Source organism: Sorex araneus, chromosome 5 (assembly GCF_027595985.1).
Source record: "Sorex araneus isolate mSorAra2 chromosome 5, mSorAra2.pri, whole genome shotgun sequence".
NCBI lineage: Eukaryota > Metazoa > Chordata > Mammalia > Eulipotyphla > Soricidae > Sorex > Sorex araneus.
In genome coordinates, this window is record NC_073306.1 from 157,489,652 (window position 1) to 157,510,043 (window position 20,392).

A 20,392-nucleotide genomic window follows, 5' to 3' on the forward strand; every position below is an offset into this window, starting at 1 on the left:
AAAAGCAGGGTCCCGACGAGGGATGGGATGGATCCAGGGCAAGCGGTTAGTTATGTGCTACCCTGGCATTGAGATGGGCCTGGCCAAAGTCCCTAATTCTTAACTATAAGTTAAGAGCTTGATCATAGACAAACGCTGTCATGATCTAAAAGTAATGATGAGACTAGGACCCTGCTAGGGATAGGAAAGACTGATCTGGCCTGAGCACTGTAGTCTGAGATTGAGATGGCCCCAGGAGAGCAATTCCATAGGCTTTAATGCATCTCTTATTGTGTCCATACAAAATGATTAATATTATGAATTCTTGTATGTTTGCTGGCTGAGGAGTAGAGAAACACACTCACGGGACTCCACCCTTGGATGGATCCTCCTGCTGAAAGAGAATTAAGTCCTAGGAGAAGCATCCCCTAAGGGAAAGGAACCTTACCCTATTGATTGTGACCACACCTAGGTGTAGACCCCAACCCCCTCATGCTGGGGAGATTTAACTAGGCTGTAAGAGTGGGTTGGGGGCCAGATCCAGAGATCCAGAGAGAGATCCAGGGCCGGGAGAGAAGCGGAGGGAGAGAATGAAATAAACTGATCGAGCAACAGTTTGGCCTTCTTCCTTCCGTTGCCTGCCCTTGACTGACAGCACACACAGCGGTTCCAGGGCACCGAACTCTGGTGAGACAGAGCCGCCCGTAGAGCCCGAGAGTGTGCGCGCCCCTCAGCAAGCTTTAGTTTTTTACAGTCCATAAAAACAAAACTTAAATTCCAATGATACAAACTAAGAATCTTCATTTCTTCCTAGATTTTCTTTGTCATTAAATATCGACCTGCCCATATATTCCAGTCAACCAGATCCTGGGCAGGCAGTTTCAACATACAAATCCATCCATCTGGTTGCTTTACTGCCCCCAGCAAAACAGAATGCCTCCAGAAAAAAAATTAGCAAAATAAGTATAATACATTGTTTTGAGGGCCATACTGGCGTTGCTCGGGGCTTGCTCCTGGCTTTGTGCTCTCCTGGCAGGCTTTGGGGATCATATGGGTGTTGAGACCAAACCCAGGTCAGCCTCATGCAAGGTAAACACTATTGCTCTGTGAAAATTTGATAATCTATTTATGTAAAAGTCTCATTAAGACCTCCCAGGGTGGGGACCAGAACAACAATACAGCACGTGGGGCACTTGCTTTGCACAGCCTACCCAGGTTCAATCCTCGGTACTACATATGGAGTACCCAGCAGGAGTGACCCCTGGGCACTGAGCCAAGAGTAAGCCCTGAGCACTGCTGGGTATGCCTCCCAAAGTAACAATAGTAATAAAAGTAATAGGATATTTTAAAAAAATATCCCAGGATACTCATGATAACCTTTCAGTATCAATATTGCAAACCACAATGCCCCAAAGGGTGGGGGAGGAAGAGAAAGAGTGGAGGGGAGAGAGAGAGAGACAGAGACAGAGAAAAGAAAAGCACCTGCCATAGAAGCAGGCAGGAGGTAGGGGATAGGGGGTGATGGGAGGGAACCTGAGACACTGGTGCTGGGAACTGCACACTGGCAGAGGGATGGGTGTTGGAACACTGTATGACTGAACCCTAATCATGAACAGCTTTGTAAGGATCTATCTCACAGTGATTCAATTAAAAAAATTAAAAATAAATAAATAAAATGTCCCAGGCTGTAAGAAAATGGGGCTAGAGCGATAGCACTGCGGGTAGGGCGTTTGCCTTGCACGCAGCCTATCCGGGTTTGATTCCTCCATCCCTCTCAGAGAGCCCTGCAAGCTACTGAGAGTATCCCGCCCACATGGCAGAGCCTGGCAAGCTACCCGTGGCATATTCGATATGCCAAAAACAGTAACAACAAATCTCACAATGGAGACGTTACTGGTGGCTGCTCGAGCAAATCGATGAACACCAGGATGACAGTGACACAGTGACAATGATGAGACAATGGTGGAGAGTGGACGCTGGCAGCTGGTGGAGGGTGCATGGTTGGAAGACTGTGTGCATAAAACCCTGACACTGACTGTGTGGCAAACCCAGTGCTTCAAATAAAAAATATATATAACCCAGCCTATCAGCTTCGTTACCACAGAACAGAGTGCTTCTAGACTAAAACATAAGAGTGTTCAGATTGACACCATGACAAACATCTATTTATTTTATTAAATACAAGCCCGCAATGTGGAGTAGCTAGTGCAGGTTCCAAGAAACCGGATTTCAAATTCCCCAAACTCCTGCTGGTGTTTTGACAACGGAAAACGATGCTTAAAAAGGCTTAAAAAAAAATTCTTTAGACAAATAAAATAAAATAAAATAACCATCACGGCCGAGGATAGAAAACGCATACAATCCCCAACTGAGAATCCGCACCCCTAAGGTGGCTTCAACCAGTTTGCTGTCACGCGCTCGGGGCCTGCGGGAACGCGGCGAGGCTTCCCGGGGCGTCCCCGCTACACCGTGGTCTCGTGTTTCCACAGCCCAGTCCTCACGTGGCCGCTGCCCGGGCTGCCCGGGGAGGGTCCGTCTAGCCCCCCACTTTGGACAGGCCCGTTCTGGACGGCCAGGTTGAGGCCGTACGACTTCTGCTGGCTCTCGAGTTCCACCACGGTGGGCTTCCGTGGGGGGTCCCTCTTCCCGGCCACGGGCTTCTCGAAGTTCCTGGCGCTTTTGGGCAGGGTGCTGGCCGCGTCGCTGCTGTCGGCGTGCGGGGGGTTGTACTGCCGCTCCCGGTGGGCCAGGTAGGCCCGGCGGCTCCGCGCGTGGCCCTCGCCCGGGCCCGGCCGGCCCCTGGGCGCGCCGTTCTGCACGCTGCCGTCCACGCTGGTGGGCACGTCGTAGGCGTACTCCCGCAGCACCGTCAGCCGGCTGGCGCGGTGCCCCTTGCTTCTGTTCTTGTGGTGGCGGCCGGCGTGCACGTTGGCCCGAAACTGGACGTCCAGCGGCGCCACGTGCATCTTGATGTCGTTGTCCACCGAGTGCTCGGTAAGGCTGTTGTCCAGCTGCGGCGGCGTGGCGCTGGCGGGCAGCGCGTTGCCGTGGCACTGCGCCGCGGCCGCCTGCAGGTTGGTGAGCTTGCAGCACTGCGAGGAGGAAGCGTTTTTCAAGCTCGATGCGCTCTTGTTGGTGCACGAGGACTCGGCGCTGCTGTGGGGGCACTTGGGGGCCTCCCCGTTGGGCCCGGCCACCGCCGGGGGCTGCACGTTGACCTGCACCGAGTATGAGCTGCGGCCCGGGCAGCACGTCATGATCCACGCCAGCCTGACATCCTCCCGGCCGACGCAGTGGTGGACCACGAGGAAGGCACTGAGGCTCAGGCACGTGGCGCCGAAAAAGAAGCTGAAGACCAGGTCCAGCGGGTAGTACAGGGCCACGGCCAGGGCGCCGAATAGCCACAGGGTGACGTACAAGACCAGGGTCAGGCCGGCCCCCAGCAGCTGTGCCTGGAACGCATGCTCGTTCTCCAGCGCCGACGTGGACATCAGGGACAGAGACAGCGAGTCCGGGGGATGGATTTCCCCGTGTTCGTTGGCCGCCAGCCTCAGCTGCTCCTCCGTGGGCTCCTTCAGCTCGTATCTGCGCTCTGGGTGTCTTTTCAACTGAATAAATATGCTCAGGAAGTACATGCAGTTGATGAACGTGATAAAGCTGGCTGGCCCGTAGAAGGCTCCCAGGGAGGGTTCCCACGCCATCCAGCAACTAGGAAAGAGCCGTGTGGTCAGTGGACAAAGCAGCGCGGGCACTTTCGGTGCTGGGGAGTCAAAACACACACACACACACACACACACACACACACAGAGGAGCAATAGGACCAGCTCTCTCTCTCTCTCTCTCTCTCTCTCTCTCTCTCTCTCTCTCTCTCTCTCTCTCTCTCTCTCTCTCTCTCACACACACACACACACACACACACACAGGAGCACTAGGACCAGCTCTCTCTCTCTCTCTTTCTCTCTCTCTCTCTCTCTCTCTCTCTCTCACACACACACACACACACACACACACACACACACACAGAGGAGCAATGGGGCCAGGCGTCTGTCTCTGTCTCTGTCTCTCTCACACACACACACAGACACAGACGCGCGAGCGTTTACACACACACGCAACTGGGCCAGGTGTCCAGAGAATACAAACTACTTACTAGGGTGCGCTGGGCCGGCTGCCGTAATTCTTGATGTTCGCTGCAGCTGTTATTCCGCAAACTATGATGGGGATGCCACCCCCAATCAGGTAAAACCTAGGAGGCGAGTGGGGAAAACTAGTTCATTGATTGCCCCAGTCTGTAAGGAACTAGACCCCTTACTGGAGCATCTCAGGTCTGCCACTTTCTGGAGCTAATTATTCCCTGAACAACAGTGATGGTTAACTTTCCCTTTCGGGGGGGCTACTTGGTTAGCAATAACACTTAAACTTTTTTTCCACCTGTGTTTGCACTTTTTTTTTCTTGTTAAGTAACAGTCTAGTTCATTTTCCACATGGAGAAAAGTTTGATCTGCTTCTGCCACCTTGTGGACAGGCCAAGTAATAGCTGCTACAGGTCGATTTTCGTTATACTTAGCGGGAAACTGGTAGGTTTAGATGGTAAAATAGAAATTCATTGAAAAATGGACTTTAAGATTTCAGTGTGCTATCTATCAGACAAAATACAACATGGAATATTAATAGTGTGGTCGTGCCTGAATCCAGCGGCACATTAGAGACCGTCTACCACGGTCTGACCTCCCCTGAGCACCAACACTGAAAGGCCGCAAGATCTAACACCAGGGACCCCGTATTAGCCATAGTCCCACGTCCTGATACTAAGCAGGCATACTGCATGATATCCAGGTTTACCTGTAACCTAGGTAACACAATCACTGGCATAAGATCTGGGAAAGCAGAAGAATATGTAAGGGTGCAGGACCGCAAAAGGCAAAGCGGCAGGCTACAGCCTGAAAAGGGGAAAGGCAGTCAAACTGGGCGAGGGCAGCAAGGAAGGGGTAAGCCAATCAAAGGAAAAAAAAAAAAAACAAAAACAGGACCCTAGGGTCCTGGGAGGGAGCCAATCCAAGGCACCAAGGTCCGAACCCAAGTAAAGGGATAAAAGAGACGCTTTCAAGGAGACGGGGTCGCCCTCTGTGCAGGGGACCTGGTGTACATGTGCTTAGTGCAAATAAAGAACTTCTTTGCTCGCATTTTTGACCCTGTCTCATTCCTCGAATCACGGACACTAACAATCTAAGACACCGGCCTGGCAGCAGCTGCACACAGCACAGAGGCCCTTACTGCCCACTTCCGTGGGCTGGCTGTGAGGAGGCGGGAAAATGACAGGGCAGTGACAGCACATAAGGGTGTCAGGCCATCTGGAGGAAAACTTGTTCTGATCCGAGGTGTTTTGAGCTCCCTGATGAAAGTTACGGGGAACTTTCTGGCCTGGTCCTTCCATCTCGTCCAGGTCTCACTTCTGCACTTGCTTCTTCCTGAGACACAGTCCACATAGTGAGCTGGCTGCAGGCAGATAATCCCATTCTGGCAGGCATTGTCTGAGTCCTGCTTACCGTCAAGAAAATCCTAAACTGTATCAGTGCTGCTGAAAAACTGCTAATCACCCCTCAAAAAAACAAAAACAAAAACAAAAACAAAAACAACCATACCCCTTCCTTTATTTTACAGACTTAAAGGGAGTCCAGCACGTGGGGGCACCCCCCTACCCTTCCTCCTGCAATGCTAACTCAGAGACGTTCTTCACGGAACATTTCAGACTATTTCAGAATGAATGCAGGACTTCCTGTTACCAGCCCTGATTCCGCTGCTTGAACTCGCAGCCTAGAGACACGCTGGTTTCCCCTCTCCTGGTTCTCCCCTTCTCCTGGTTCCCTCCCTCCTGGGTCCCCCTCCCATGGTTTCCCCCATCTCCTGGTTCCTCCCCTCTCCTGGTTCCTCCCCTCCCCTGGTTCCCCCCATCTCCTGGTCCCCCCTCTCCTGGCTCCCCCTTCTCCTGGTTCCTCCCCTCCTGTTCCCCCTCTCCTGTTCCCCCCTCTCCTGGTTGCCCCTCTCCTGACTCCGCCCATCTCCTGGTTCCCCCTCTCCTGGTTCCTCCTCTCCTGTTCCCTCTCTCCTGGTTTCCCCTATCTCCTGGTTCCCCCTCTGCTGGTTCCCCCTCTGCTGGTTCCCCCTCTGCTGGTTCCCCCTCTCCTGTTTTCTCCCCTCTCCTGGTTCCCCCTCTCCCGGAATGTTCCTTACAGCTGCGCTTCTGTCTCCAAGGAGAATCTTGAAACATCAATGCCTTCCCCATGTCCCACTGAGGCTGCTTTCCTGCTGAGAACTGTCCTCTCCTGGGTCCAAGGAGACTCTCCCCAGCCACCCTGTCCCTGCCACCACCTCCATAGAGCCGGCAGCTGTGGCTTCCTGAGCTGCAGGACATGACAGGGCAGGAGTCTGGAACAGGCCCAAGAGGGCATAGTGGTCAGGAGGTCGCCAGGCACTTGCACTGGCCTTGGAGGCTGAAATGTCTATTTCCGGGGGCGGGGGGGCAGGGGCGCGCACTGAATCTTAGTTATCACGTGTCTATTTACCTGAAAACGGAAAGGACAGCTGCTTGAGGACAGGAGATCCAAATGTCTGACTCAAACATCTTCTCCCAACTACCAATTCTTTTAATGAAAGGGGCCAAAGGCATCCCGCAGCTTGTCCTCGATCTGACTGTGGCCAAGCGTGCCTGCTGCATCCTGTGGAGCACTGGCCCTTCCTCTCATCTTCCCCGGCCTCTTATGCAGCCCACACATGGACCAGGGATCCTGCTTTCCTGAACTGATTACTCCTGAAGACATGTTCATTACCGCAGCATCAAAAATCATGTGTGCGGGGGGCCAGAGAGACAGTACAGTGGGCAGGGCGCTTGCCTTAAGCCCATGGCATCCCAAAGGCTCCCCCAGCGCCCAGCCAGGAGTGATCCTGAGTGCAGAGCCAGGAGTGAGCCCAGCCCACCTCTGGCTGTGCCCCCCTCAAAACAAACCAACAAACCCACCTATGTAAGTGACCCCTGAGGATCAGAATGTATCTTTTTGTGTGAAGACTTTTAGAGCTTATTTATTTATTTATTTATTTTTGAGGTGGGTCGGGAGGGTGGTGCTGGGCTACACCCAATAGTGCTCTGGAGTCCCCAGGGCTGTACCTGGCCATGGCCACCAAAGGGTTAAGACACAGATTGAGCAGCTGGAGTGATAGCACAGCAGGTGGGGCATTTGCCTTGCACGAAGGAAGCCAACCAGGGTTCGATTCCCAGCATCCCTGAGCACTGCCAGGAGTTAGTTCCTGAGTGCAGAGCCAAGAGTAACCCCGTCCCTTGCTGACTCATCCTTGTAGAATAAACGGGTCATCCGGTAAGTCAAAACGTTCCTGATTTCTGCCAGCTGCGTGAGAGGGGAGTTCTGGTGTGTTCGCAGCTGGTGAGCCTCACAGGTCTGACTCACAGTTCAGTTCCCGGCGGGCACCTGAAGTGGCAGGTGGGAAACCCTGCAAGACGAAACCTTTGGCCGGTGGCGTCTAGCCCCGTCTTAGGGCAAATGGCACTGAGCCGACTGGACGCCCAGCAGGCACTGCAGTATGCTGAGGAGTGGGGGGCTTTCCGCGTACACAGACCCTGGGTTCCGGAACCCAGAATAAGGCCCCCTCCAGGAGGGGAAGCTATTCCCAGAGGTGGCCAGGCCCTGACTGCCACCGAGGCACCCCCTCATTCACGAGTCAAACCCAGGTCACCAATTCTCTCAAGCCGCGCTTTTTTGCCACCACCGTGATTCCACCGAGTCCGGCGAACTGAGTGAATGCCACTTGGCACTTACCTGAGCATGGGCCGAGGGGGCGGGGGCAGCTCGTCAGGGTCCTGGCAGCGTTTCGGTTTTTTAGTGATTTGCTTATAGATGTTGCGCGCGGTCACCCCCACCCACAGCACCGTGGCCAGGGTGGAATAATGAAGAATTATTCCCACCTAGGGAGATGATGGAGGAATGCATTACCGAAAAGGGCAGGAAATAAACGCTCTTTTCCACCATAACATGCCCAGGCTAGAAAGCGCACCAAAAAGTTTCTGAAACAGGGCTGGAGCGATAGCACAGCGGGTAGGGCGTTTGCCTTGCACGGGGCCAACTCAGGTTCGATTCCCAGCATCCCATATGGTCCCCCGAGTACCGCCAGGAGTAATTCCTGAGTGCAGAGCCAGGAGTAACCCCTGGGCATTGCCAGGTATGACCCAAAAAGAAAAAAAAACATTTAAAAAAAGGTTTGTGAAACATCTCTTGAAAATCTGATGCCAAAAGAGGATAAAGGTCTACTCTATGGAGCAACACTATTTCCTGCTACTGTAACAAAGAACTGAAGAAGGTAAATAACAGGGGATTAAAATGCTCTCCAATGCTGAACGCACAGATGAACAGGTGGGCCACAAGAGAAGTTAGTAGTCACCAATAACTCACACAATAGAGAGTCCCTACTATCCCATAATCTGGCTCCTGGACATGAAACCAAAGGTGTGGTCCTAAGAGGTGAAATGTTTCAAACTCAAGCTCAGTTGCTAAATCCCATTCTGGGGAGGACAACAGAAGGCAAAGGAACAGAGAGGGTCCAAAGTCACAGCTGTAGAACAGGAGGCCTGAAAAATTTTTATAGAGCATAATGGTACATGAGCAGATGAGGGTGAACATGCTAGCTCTGCAAGAAAAAACTGGTTTTAACACCAGGACCCACCCTGCCCTGGGGTATGATAATTCTGCAGCCCAAGCATGGGTTTGAAAAGCCCCTTTGTTAACTAAAAATGATAGCACTAAATACTAATATGATAGCACTATTGAAATAAAATAAAAGTATTTAGTGTACTGCGTAGCATATAATAACCAATAATAATAAAAAAGAATGCTTTTTTTTTCATTTTTTGCTTAAGGGTATGGCATTAAGTAAACAATGCCAATGCACCGCTTTGAAACTGATTTTCCTCAACTGCAGAACAGGTATTATCAATGACCATCTCTGGGGACTTTGCAGGGACTATATTACTTCTCACTGCATTTGAGACCTGAGAGGTAATCAATGGGTAACGGTGACAAATGTAAACAAGGACAATAATGAAGTTTCTTCCCAAAGGAATGATGAAAGTCACATGTGTCATGTGATCTGTCCTTAAAACAACTCAAGATGAATATAAAACTCTCAAGGAAGATAAGATGGAAAGGCTTAACAACTTTTTTGTTCATTTGAGAGGCCCCACCCAGTGGTGCTCAGGGCTTACTCTGGCTCCAAACTTAGGGATCACTGTTGGAGGGGATCAGGAACATACGGTGTGCAAGGGATTGAGCCTGGATCAGCGGAGAAAGGCAGCACCCACCAGCTGTACTATGTCTCCAGCTTGAGAGGCTTATAAACGCTTTTGAAGAGGATGGATGCATGTGTTATCAGGGAACCAAGAGTGCCATTCAGCTTTCTGAATTCACTGAAATAATCTTTTTGATTATTTCTTCCTAAAAATAATTATTAAAGGCAATATTCTCTTCATGAGAATCTCCCAGAAAAAATAAAGTTGGTTTTTTTTTTTTATCTCTAAAAGGATGGTCCCCCAAATCAAGAAAATCATGCTCATCACACTGTAAAAACGTCACAGAAAGAAATGGAGGAAAAAAAAAACCTAAAATAACCTTTGAGCTACCTGAAGTCACCCCAAGAAGTTGAAAGAGTATGAAAAAATGTAATACGCAGAAACTCAAAAACTTAAGATAAGTCACAAATATTGACTCCAGGGGCTGGAGCGATAGCACAGCGGGTAGGGCGTTTGCCCTGCATGCGGCCGACCCGGGTTCGATTCCCAGCATCCCATATGGTCCCCTGAGCACCGTCAGGGATAATTCCTGAGTGCAGAGCCAGGAGTAACCCCTGTGCAGAGCCGGGTGTGACCCAAAAAGCAAAAAAAAAAAAAAAAAAAAAATTGACTCCAAGTGGTAGTTTTTAGGATTGCTAGTCTTCTCTGACAGAAAAATCAAAAGAACAAGAAAGGGTTAGACAGAGAGTTCACAAAGAGAGGTTAAAGTATCTTTACTCCAGGAGATATAAGATAAAAAAAAAATGTTTTTGTTTTAGATTTAAGACTTAGAAAAACTAAACTTTTTAGTTCTAAAGTGCTTTATAATGACATTTTTAAGTTTCCAGAGAACAATTTAGGTTTGAAGAATAATGAATCTTTCCAAACAATTATACCGAATGTGATTAAAGGATAAATTAAAAGGAAATTTATTTGCAATTAAGAGTTAAATAATTTAATTTTTCCTATTAATCAGAAAAGATATTTCATTTTTTAATATCTCACAGTTAAATATTTTCCTAATTCCTAATGTTTTCATAATAAATAACTTTTAAAATCCTATTGTCAGAGAAAATCATTTCTCTTTCCACAGCATTAGGATTTTACAAACAGTTGGCATTCATTAAGCATTATGAGATGTACCACAAAGCACTGAATTCCCAAAGATAAAAGACAAACTCCTTAAGTCATATAATCAATTGTAAAGTGCTAATTGAAGTATACTGGTAAACTGTTCAAGTGACAGACATTTGTCTGACCTTTAAGGGAAAAAAAAAACAACTTTATGCTACCATTTACCCTTTCACAGTTAACAAAACTGATCCAATAATTTTCTGACACAGTATTTTTCCCCTTTCATTTTAAGCTTCCACTGTGACATACCGCTTGGCAGACGCTGGCGTTTCTGGTTTGGGTGACTCCTCCCACAAAGACCACACAGGTCAGGAAAATGTGAAAACACAAGTTCACAAGCATGTGCCAGCCCTTGAGGCTGATTCTGATCAAACTGTCAAGAAAGAAGGGGAAATACTCAGATTCAGGCGAGCTCTTCTGACCCGACACAAGGTCAAATGCATCCCAAGTGAGCCTCCCCAACTGCCAAAGCATTTGATTTGAAAAGCAATTTCATTCTCTCTCTCTCTCCCTCGCTCTCTCTTCCCCCTCCCTCCCTCCTTCCCTCTTTCTCTCTCTATCTTAGTTTCTTCACAATTACCTGTGTCACTTACTGATACTGTAGCACTGTCCTCCTGTAGCGGGCACCAGTAACGTCTCCATCGTGAGACTTTTGTTACAAGTCTACTTACAAAGGCAAGTAAATCACTGATGGACCTTTGCATGCAGTACACTAAAGACTAAACCTATTCTACACACCAAGAAAGCTGTTAGTTAGGGCTGCTGCTAGCTCTGAGGCCTTTGGCAGGCAGATGCCTGTGGTCCTCCTAAAACCTTCAGCGGGATGTCTCCATCTCTACTTGGCCTGTCTTTGTGGCCCAACACAGCCCAAACACTCACTGCCCTTCTCCCAGCCTCGCAAATAAATGTTGAAGTCTTCCCTCCTCTCTTTTTCTTAATATCAAAATCTCTTTTTTGTTTCTTAACTAAATGTCAATAAATGTCATAGTTGTCCGGTTTTAAAATACATTCCCGCAAAACCTCTTCAAAAGTGCATTTCTGCTTAGCGAACCCTTTCAATTCATCTACTTCCCACCACGAAATACAATCCTCGGCAGCTCTGCCTCCCATGGACAAAAAAACGCCTCAGATTTTCATGCTCACACGCCACCAATTTTCTTACAGATAGCATGGAGAGGAGCTGAGGGATGCGCCTCGGGGGAAGTGTTTGCTCTATACGCGGAAGGTCCCTTGGGGGCCAGACCCTGGCACTAGCAGAGTCCTGCCCTAGCGCCAAGCTGGAAGTAAACCCCAAACAGAAACTTTTAAATGTCATCTATAAAAAAAAAAAAAAATGAAGTGTCTCACAAAATGGGAAACGGCCTGAAACGGAAATAGTTTCAGGGTCTGATCTGGAAGCCATGTCACAGGGCATCTACCCCTTCCCTCCTGTCCTTCCAGATTAACAGTGTAGAGCCGAGAGTCCCTGGCACCTGCCAACACATCCTCACCAGATGCAGCAATGGTCAAATGACCAGATGCTGAAAACGATGCAGTCACCCTCCCATGGACCAAGGTTTTAAGTCTGGGATTGAAAGGAACAAAGGCGTGTTGACTATAAAGTGACTGCCATTTTTGTTTCAGTCCTGAGATACAGCTGCTGGTGCCAGAGGCTGCTCAGAATGCCTCAAGGGCTGGGGACTGAACCCTGCGTACAAAGCACACACGCACTCCAGCGCGTTGAGCCATCTTCCCCGCTGCCCTGGAAATACATATTCTCACACAGACAAAAGAGTGTGGCATTAAGTCCTACTTAAACCTGGCCTAAACTCCTACACACCCAAAAAAGATACAGCAGGACCTTGTCCCGTTCACGTCCCCACCTGTGATGGAATATGTAGCTGACGATGACCGCCAGGAGGCTCAGGAGAAGAATGATGGCCGTGGTGTAGACCACGGGGTGCAGCAGACTGGCCACTGGAGTGTAGAGTTCGGATCCCGTCAAATCCTGAGGGGAGGAAGAAAGCACTGCACGAGTGCTGTTTCTGGACACGCAATCACTGAGGGTTTTCTCAAGAGAGTGAAAGAACAAAACTCTGGGCCTTCTGTGCCCTTGCTTCACTCAAGGACTAATGCTCATGCAACTCTCCTAACTTGCACGGTTCATCTTTTACCTACTTCTCATCCTCTCTTCTCTCTCTCTCTCTCCCCTCTTCCCTCTCTCCCTCTTCCTCTCTCTCCCTCTCTCTCTCCCAATTTGCTTTCTAAATCTCAATCTTGATTCCTCAAAATAGAAAGAACAATTCATGAGAAACCAAATTAGACAAAGGTTTACCTACCCAAATAAGAATCTGGGCTTAAAATAAAAACCATATATTCACGGTTTTAAAATAAATAAATAAACAAACAAAGAAACAAACAGGAAGAGGCCTATTGTTTTTTTTTTTCAAAAGAGAATAGAAGATGTGGACTTTTATGCCACATCTGTTTCTGATGGGGGGGGGGTTGGTACTTTTAGTACTTTGGACTGCTCTTGCTCCTGGCTCTGTGCTCAGGGATCAGCCCTGGCTGTACTCATGGTCCCATGTGTAATACAGGCTGGAACTGAAATAGGATTACGAGACTCTGGCAGGAAAGCTTCCTAGCCCCTGTACTCTCTGCCCAGACTGGAATTTCCTATTTTTCAAAGTTATTTCTTTCTTTATGTAACTTTATTCAAAAGTAGGTATGATTTCATTAACTTCGCCTTATGTTATAGGGGGAATTTTTTTTTTCCCTTCAGGCGAGGTTATTTCTCCCAAAGGCTCTCTTCTTTCAAGGGGAGAAAACATTTCCCCCCTGAGCATAAGATACCTGAAACCCCCACCCAATTTACAATTTCTGCCTCTTCAGTTAAACTGGCTCTTTCAACAAGTAGGCCTTAGAGCAGACATCTTTTTTAGCATATTTTAGAAAAGTGAAACATCTATTTTGAGGTTTGCTTTTTACTCACAACTAGAAAGTTCCCAGCTCAGATTTCCAATGTGTAAATGGAGTCTTTGACCCACGAGGATGTTAGAATTATCCAAAGTCCCCATACGTAAGTATTTTGACTCTTACTAACTTACTTCAAATGTAAATTTCCTCCCTGCTGAAATCACCCTGTTTGTAAAAATGACTTAAATCTTCAATCTGTGCTTCAGCTAGAAAAGAAGTACAGGGCTCACCCCTATTTCTTTCTCATGGAGGCCCTGAAAACTCATAAATAATCAAAACACTGTCTTTTAGCCAAAGTGCGCAAATAACTAAGCTGTCAATATTTAATGATAAGTGTAAAATTTCTCTATTCTAACTACCTTTTGGTCAACAAACCCACATGCATTTCATTTTGCTGCCTCTAGGTGGCACCATTATATTTAAGAAAAGTGGAAGGGTAAGTATTGTATTTAGCTTTTGAGAATTGTATATTGCAATTTTTTAAAAGATTAAAAGTATAGAAGATAAAAGAATAGCTTATTTCTTTCAGAAAAGGATTATACTAATTTAAATATCTGGAAGAACAGCAAGAAGTTCAAAAATAGATGTTTTAAAATAGCATTAGATTAAATACAGTTTCAATGGTACAGTATTAACAGTTAAGCTTAAAATGCCTTGAGAGAGAGAAAAAGGGAGGAGGAGTTGGAAAGCAGGAAAATGAGCCATGTTTCATTTCTCTGGGTCAACTTTCTAGTTAACTATTACATAAACTTCACGCAATCTTACTATCTATTATTTCTCCCTCAGAACTCCCTAGTTTCAAGTATTTTGTAATCATTTTCAAACTGAAAGGGAAAATGATTCAGAAGTTGCATATTTCAATTTGAAAAGTGATTACAACATGATAAAATGTGGACTTCCGAGAGCTGGAGTGATAGTACAGTGGATAGGGCATTTATTTGCCTGGCACTCGGCCGACCCGGGTCCGATTCCCAGCATCCCATATGGTCCCCCAAGCACCGTCAGGAGTAATTCCTGAGTGCAGAGCCAGGAGTGACCCCTGTGCATCGCTGGGTGTGACTCAAAAACCAAAATAAAATAAAAATAAAATAAAATGTGGATTTTCAGACCCCTGACTCTGACATGAAGAGACCAAACATGGATTTGTGAAGAGAATCTGATCAGTCACCCGCGGGGCCTGTTCCACCCCGCCCTCGGCCAGTAGGACCGGGAACAGGCACATGGATGGAGAATCAGAACAGAGGGTCTGAGGCCCAGCTTGCTCTTCTCTACCTGACCCACAGCCGCGCGACGTCACACGGACCAAGGGGAGCGACATAAGAAATCGATCCCAAGGGCTGGGGAATATGGATTTTCATTAAAGTTAGCTTCAAAGATCATATTAAGTGGGGTAAAGGCTCTTAAAAGAAATAAGTCATACTATTCACCAAAAGGTAAAATGCATCATAATTATGTTTTATCTTTGGTAACAGAGGCAGGAATAAAAATGCCATTTTACTCTCAAGGTAACGTCAAACCATCTGAAAAAAATGTCTCAGGATTGCACTCATTTGTGGAATATAAAGTAACAGAATGGGAGACTAACACCCAAGATCAGTAGAAATAAGTACCAGGGATTACTTCACAGCTGAGAAACCGGTCTCGAATGCTGGGGTAAAAGGCAGCTCAGGTAGAGAAGGGACCATCAAGTAAAAGGTGCTAGGAGGGCCCGCTCGGGATGGGAGATGCGTGCTGAAAATAGACTGTAGACCAAACGTGATGGTCACTTAATACCTCTACTGCAAACCACAACACCCAAAAGGAGAGAGGGAGCAAAGGGAACCCCTGCCACAGAGGTGGGGTGGGGTGGAAGGGATGAAGTGGGGGTGGTGGGAGGGATGCTGGGACCATTGGTTGTGGAAAATGGGCACTGGTGGAAGGATGGGTACTCAATCATTGTATGACTGAAATGCAAGCACATAAGTTTGTAAGTCTGTAACTGTACCTCAGGGTGATTCACTAATAAAATTAAAAATAAAAATGTCTTTCAGATTCACCAGTAATGCCTTCCACTGCTACCATGTCACAGTAATTATAAAATTAAGTTAAAACAAGGAGCTTGGTGTGTGGTTCAGTACAAGGAACAGGCACTGCCTGGGTGAGACCCTGGGTTTGACCCCAGGCACCACGATGGAACACCAGCATCACCAAGTATGGCCCTCACAACAACAAAAACTAAAAATAAAAACCAGCATGACTAATTGCTTAATTATCAGATCTATCAAAATACTGAATAACAGGGTTCCCTCATTATGTAAGAACATCCCTATGGGTGCAAACAGGTAGGTTAATTTTTTAGCCTGGCCACACTGCTGTACATGGAAAATTGTTTCAACATTCCTCAACCGACTCAAAGAAACATTTACCCAACCATATCAATTAATGGATATATTTGACTAAGAATGTTCCACTTTTATTTTTGGTTTGGGGCCACACCCAGCAATGCTAAGGGTTTACTCCTGGCTCTACACTTAGGACTTACTCCTAGTAGTGTTCAGGGGACCATATGAGATAAGGGAACTTGAACTTGGGTTGGCCACAAGCAAGACAAGTAACCAGCCCACTGTATTATCACTCAAACCCCAAGAATATTCAGGATAAGAATGTTTAGGATCTGGATAAGAATGTTATCCAAAACATTCTGAATAAGAACGTATTGAATAAGCAGGAATATCCTGTTCTTATGCAGTAAAAACTAGTTGCTTCAACCACAACACCCAAAAGGAGAGAGAGCAAAAGGGAATGCCCTGCCACAGAGGCAGGGTGGGGTGGAGGGAATGGGGTGGGAGTGGTGGTAGGGATGCTAGGATCATTGGTTGTGGAAAATGGGCACAGGTGGAGGGATGGGTACTGGTACTCGATCATTGTATGGCTGAAATGCAAGCACAAAAGTTTGTAAGTCTGTAACTGTACCTCGAAGTGATTCACTAATAAAAAAATTTAAAAAAGAAAAAAAAACTAGTTGCTTTATCAAAAATCAACTGGTCTGAATAATGATAAATACCAGATAATGGTACTTTGGCACTGAAACTGAAGACATTACTTGTCGATCTTGTAGCCTGCAGTCAAGAGTAAATAAACTGAAATGACCGCCATCATCCAAATTCCGAAAGGAACCTGGAATTTATATGTCATGGGAAACGGCATGAGATGGTCACGTCAGGGTCCTTGACTTGTCACTGTGACTCATCACTATGCATGAGTACCTCTTTCAGGGCTGGGAGCTGCACTGGAGGGATCGAAGATGTCTCCAGATTTTAAGGTCAAAATCAACCTGATAACTAGCAGGTACCTAGTAGTCTACTCATAATAATCCCTATGCCAAATTGAACCAGACATTTCACCCGGCGGTTAACTTAAATTCGTCCTAAGCCAGACCTGCATCAAACATATATAAAAGCAGTTATATAAAGGCACCACTTATATAAAGGCAGCAAATCTGTGTTACACATTTGGGAAGAAAAGGAAAGAACTGAGAGGAAAAGAAAAGAAAGGAAAAGAAAAAAGAAAAGGAAGGAAAAGAAAAGAAAAAAGAAAAGAGAGGAAAGAAAAGAAAGGAAAAGAAAAAAGGAAAGAAGAAAAGAGAAAAGAAGAAAAGAAAAGAAAAAAGAAAAGAAGAGAAAAGAAAAGAGAGAAAAGAAAACCTTCACTGGAGCTTCCCAGCGCGTGGGAAAGACACGAGAACACTGTGTTAAAGCATGCAGTTCACAACTGCCGTACCATTAAAACCGCGTAGTTACTCAGGGAGTGGCACTGAATGGTGGTGATGTTCTCATCCGAGTAGAGGATGTGGCACCCGTCGGACTTCCAGCCACCCTGTCCATTCAGCAAGTCGAAATCCCAGTGGGCCGCCACAGCGTCTGCTCCGTGCGCGATCCGGCGCAGCGTCACGACCACAGGGATGCGCTGGGCGTCCCCGCTCACGCCATCTGGGCAAGAGGGACACAACGGGGGCTTCTCAAACTCCAGAAGCGGTGCCAGCCGGCAGGCATGCGGGTGGGCCTGCCCCAGTCGCCCTGTGCCACAACGCGCGACTCCTGGCAATAAGACGGGATAGGAGGAGCCGCTTCTGCGACTGGGCAGGAGAGCACGGCCCTGTCCAGGCAGGTACCTGCCCGCGGCCCGAGCCCCGCACAAACCTATCTTGGTGAGGATGACGGGCGTGACCACCGTCCGCCGTTTGCCGTCGTCTGCCAGCTTGGTCGAGTTCCCGGTGGCCGGGAAAAGCTTCCCGTTGCGGAAGGCGATGAGCTGCAGCTTGTAGAGGGAGTCGTCGGTGAGCCTGACTTCCCGCTTCTGCTTGGGAGAGAAGAGGGAAGGCGGGAGCTGGATGGAGGCCTCCACGACGGTGTTCTGGAAGGGCAAGCGCAAAGGGGCTGTCAGGCGAGAGGGCAGCAAACAAGGATTGCCCAAGTTATGCAGGTGATCCAAGAAACGTCTCCGAGAACACACGATACAGAAAGTCTCGGAGAAAGAGCAGTGTAAAATTCAGTCTCCAAAACTTAAATATAGGAATGCTTCGAATGTTCCCGCGCTTTTCTCTATTGGCAGGGCAGATGCATGGAGCATGATCAGGGAGGTGGTGATAACGCTATCGATTTTACAGTGAGAAAGAATAGTAAGTAAGCACAAATGCAGCCTATCACAAATGTCAGTCTAATTATTTTGGCTCTAGAGAACTTTATGCTGATTTATGATGGAATCAAACTGTCAAAGAACAAAAGGAAGAATTATGTAAGCATAACAGAAGGTCCAATTCAGCATATTCTTATTTTAGCGTAAGTTTCCCGAGGAATAAGACATACCTTCTGTTTAGTTAAACGCAGTTACAAATAGGAACAACAAAAAGTGTTGTCTGATTTATTAGGAACTTTTTTTTCTTTCTGTGGGAGAGGAAACTGGGGACATTGGTGGCAGGAAATGTACACTGGTAAAGGGATGGGTGTTGGAACATTGTATGACTGAAAACCAATCATGAACAATTCTTCAACTTTATCTCACTGTGATTCAATTAAAAAAATTTTAAATGAATCATTTATTAGAAATTTTTATGTTACTTAGCGCTCAACAAAAAATTAATCTCTACACCAAAAAAAGGGCAATAAATTGTTTTTTTTTAATTCCCCAATTTTCAGAACTTATCGCACCGCAAAGTTTTTTTTTTGGCATCACTCATCCTTCTCTTTACATGGGCAATTCGGACAACAGAATTCCTCTTAAGAAACGCAAATATCAGATCATATTGTTTCAGCTTAAATAACACCCGGGTTGTCCAATGTTTAGAGAACACTGCCCCTCCCCATCCTAAACATACCATATAATTTGACTACTATATACATCCCTGATTCATTTTATAGCTCTCCCTCTCCCATACCCTGCAATTTGGGAAGGCTAGGGATTAACCACTTTTGAGAAGTCCTACTATTTTAATGCCTTTGCTTATGGTACATTCCAGAAACCCCAGCAAAAATGCTCTCCAATCCTATGTATGTCTGGGAACCTCAAGAGCTGGTTAGATTCGAGTTTTAGCAAAAGAATTCTGTTGGCAATGTAAAGGGTGGATCAGAATGAGAAGGGCTGAGAGCCAGGAGGAAGAGTTCACAAAGTATTTTAAATAAGGCTGCTGGAGGGGCTGGAGCAACAGCACAGCGGGTAGGGCGTTTGCCTTAAACGAGGCCGACCTGGGTTCGATTCCCAGCATCCCATATGGTCCCCTGAACACCACCAGGAGTAATTCTTAAGTGCAGAGCCAGGAGTAACCCTGTGCATTTCCGGGTATGACCCAAAAAAACAAAAAAAGTTCAAAAAATGTTAAAAACAAGGCTGCTGGTACACATATAATTGTGTCTCCTCAGCAGATTGCTTTTAGAAATAGCTGCTGTTGCTGTTCCCTCTTCCATTCTCAGGTAAAATTTGGCACATATTTCTCTCCTAACTGACACCTGAAATATCACAGTGGAACCCACTGTCTAACGATCTAACTAGCATAGGAGAATTTTTTTTTAAGCACAAAAAAATTCATTTACTTGTCATGGCCCCGTGGTTAATAATAGCTTCAGACACTTGTATTTGAGAAAAGTTGAGAAAAGTAGCCCACTGTCTATGAAATTAGTGAGAGATCTGTGTGCCATGTTTAGATTTTTAAGAAGTTCCATTCAAAGCAAATGGTGAACTTGAGAACTGATTTTCAAATTCTATTCTTACAGCCACATTAGCACATTGTGGATGCCCAAAAATATCTGTTGAATGAAAGCACTCTGGGTACCTGTATATTGGCAGTTTGGATATTATTATTGTTTTTGGCTTTTTTTTGGCTTTTTTGGGGTCACACCTGGCGATGCACAAGGGTTACTCCTGACTCATGCACTCAAGAATTACTCCGGATGGTGCTCGGAGAAACCATATGGGATGCTGGGAATCGAACCCGGGTCTGCGGTGTGCAAGGCAAACACCTTACCTGCTGTGCTATTGCTCCAGCCCCCTGGATATTACTTTTAAGTTAAAAAGAAAAATTTAGTAGAAATATATTACCCAAGGAAATAAGGTTCAGCTAGAGAGATGGTTCAACAGAATGGGCACATACTTTGCATGCGGGAGGTCAGGTTCAATCCACAGCCAGTACCACTGGTCTCCCCAGAGAACTGCCAGGATTGACCTCCTAGCACAGAGGAAAGTGAGGGGAGGAGTGGGGAGAGGAGGGGAGGGGAGAGGAAACCAAAGATAACGTACACGGTTTAAGGCACTTGCCTTGCACAAGACCAACCTCAGTGCAGTCTCAGCATTACAAATGACCTCCCCTGAGCACCAGCAAGAGTGAGCCCTGAGCAGAGTCAGGAGTAAACCCTGAGCATCACCATCAGTTATAACCTACCCACCATCCCTCCAAAGGGAAGAAACCTGGCATCAATATAATTTAAAAATATAACCTGGTGAGAAAATAAAATTAGCTATAAA

General features: G+C 46.8%; 1 protein-coding gene across 1 annotated transcript in view; it reads right to left on the reverse strand.

Annotated features, from left to right (window-relative positions):
- Window positions 1-2,128: 2,128 nt before the first annotated feature.
- ADGRA3 (adhesion G protein-coupled receptor A3) overlaps window positions 2,129-20,392 on the reverse strand; it is a 123,106-nt gene continuing 104,842 nt past the window's right edge. Inside the window, exons 13-19 of the mRNA XM_055140310.1 lie at window positions 17,578-17,791; window positions 17,159-17,367; window positions 12,307-12,431; window positions 10,694-10,817; window positions 7,809-7,954; window positions 4,130-4,225; window positions 2,129-3,687 (exon numbers count right to left, since the gene is read on the reverse strand). Of these exons, the coding sequence (XP_054996285.1) occupies window positions 2,442-3,687; window positions 4,130-4,225; window positions 7,809-7,954; window positions 10,694-10,817; window positions 12,307-12,431; window positions 17,159-17,367; window positions 17,578-17,791 (2,160 nt within the window). The 3' untranslated portion in view covers window positions 2,129-2,441. The remainder of the gene's footprint in view (window positions 3,688-4,129; window positions 4,226-7,808; window positions 7,955-10,693; window positions 10,818-12,306; window positions 12,432-17,158; window positions 17,368-17,577; window positions 17,792-20,392) is intronic.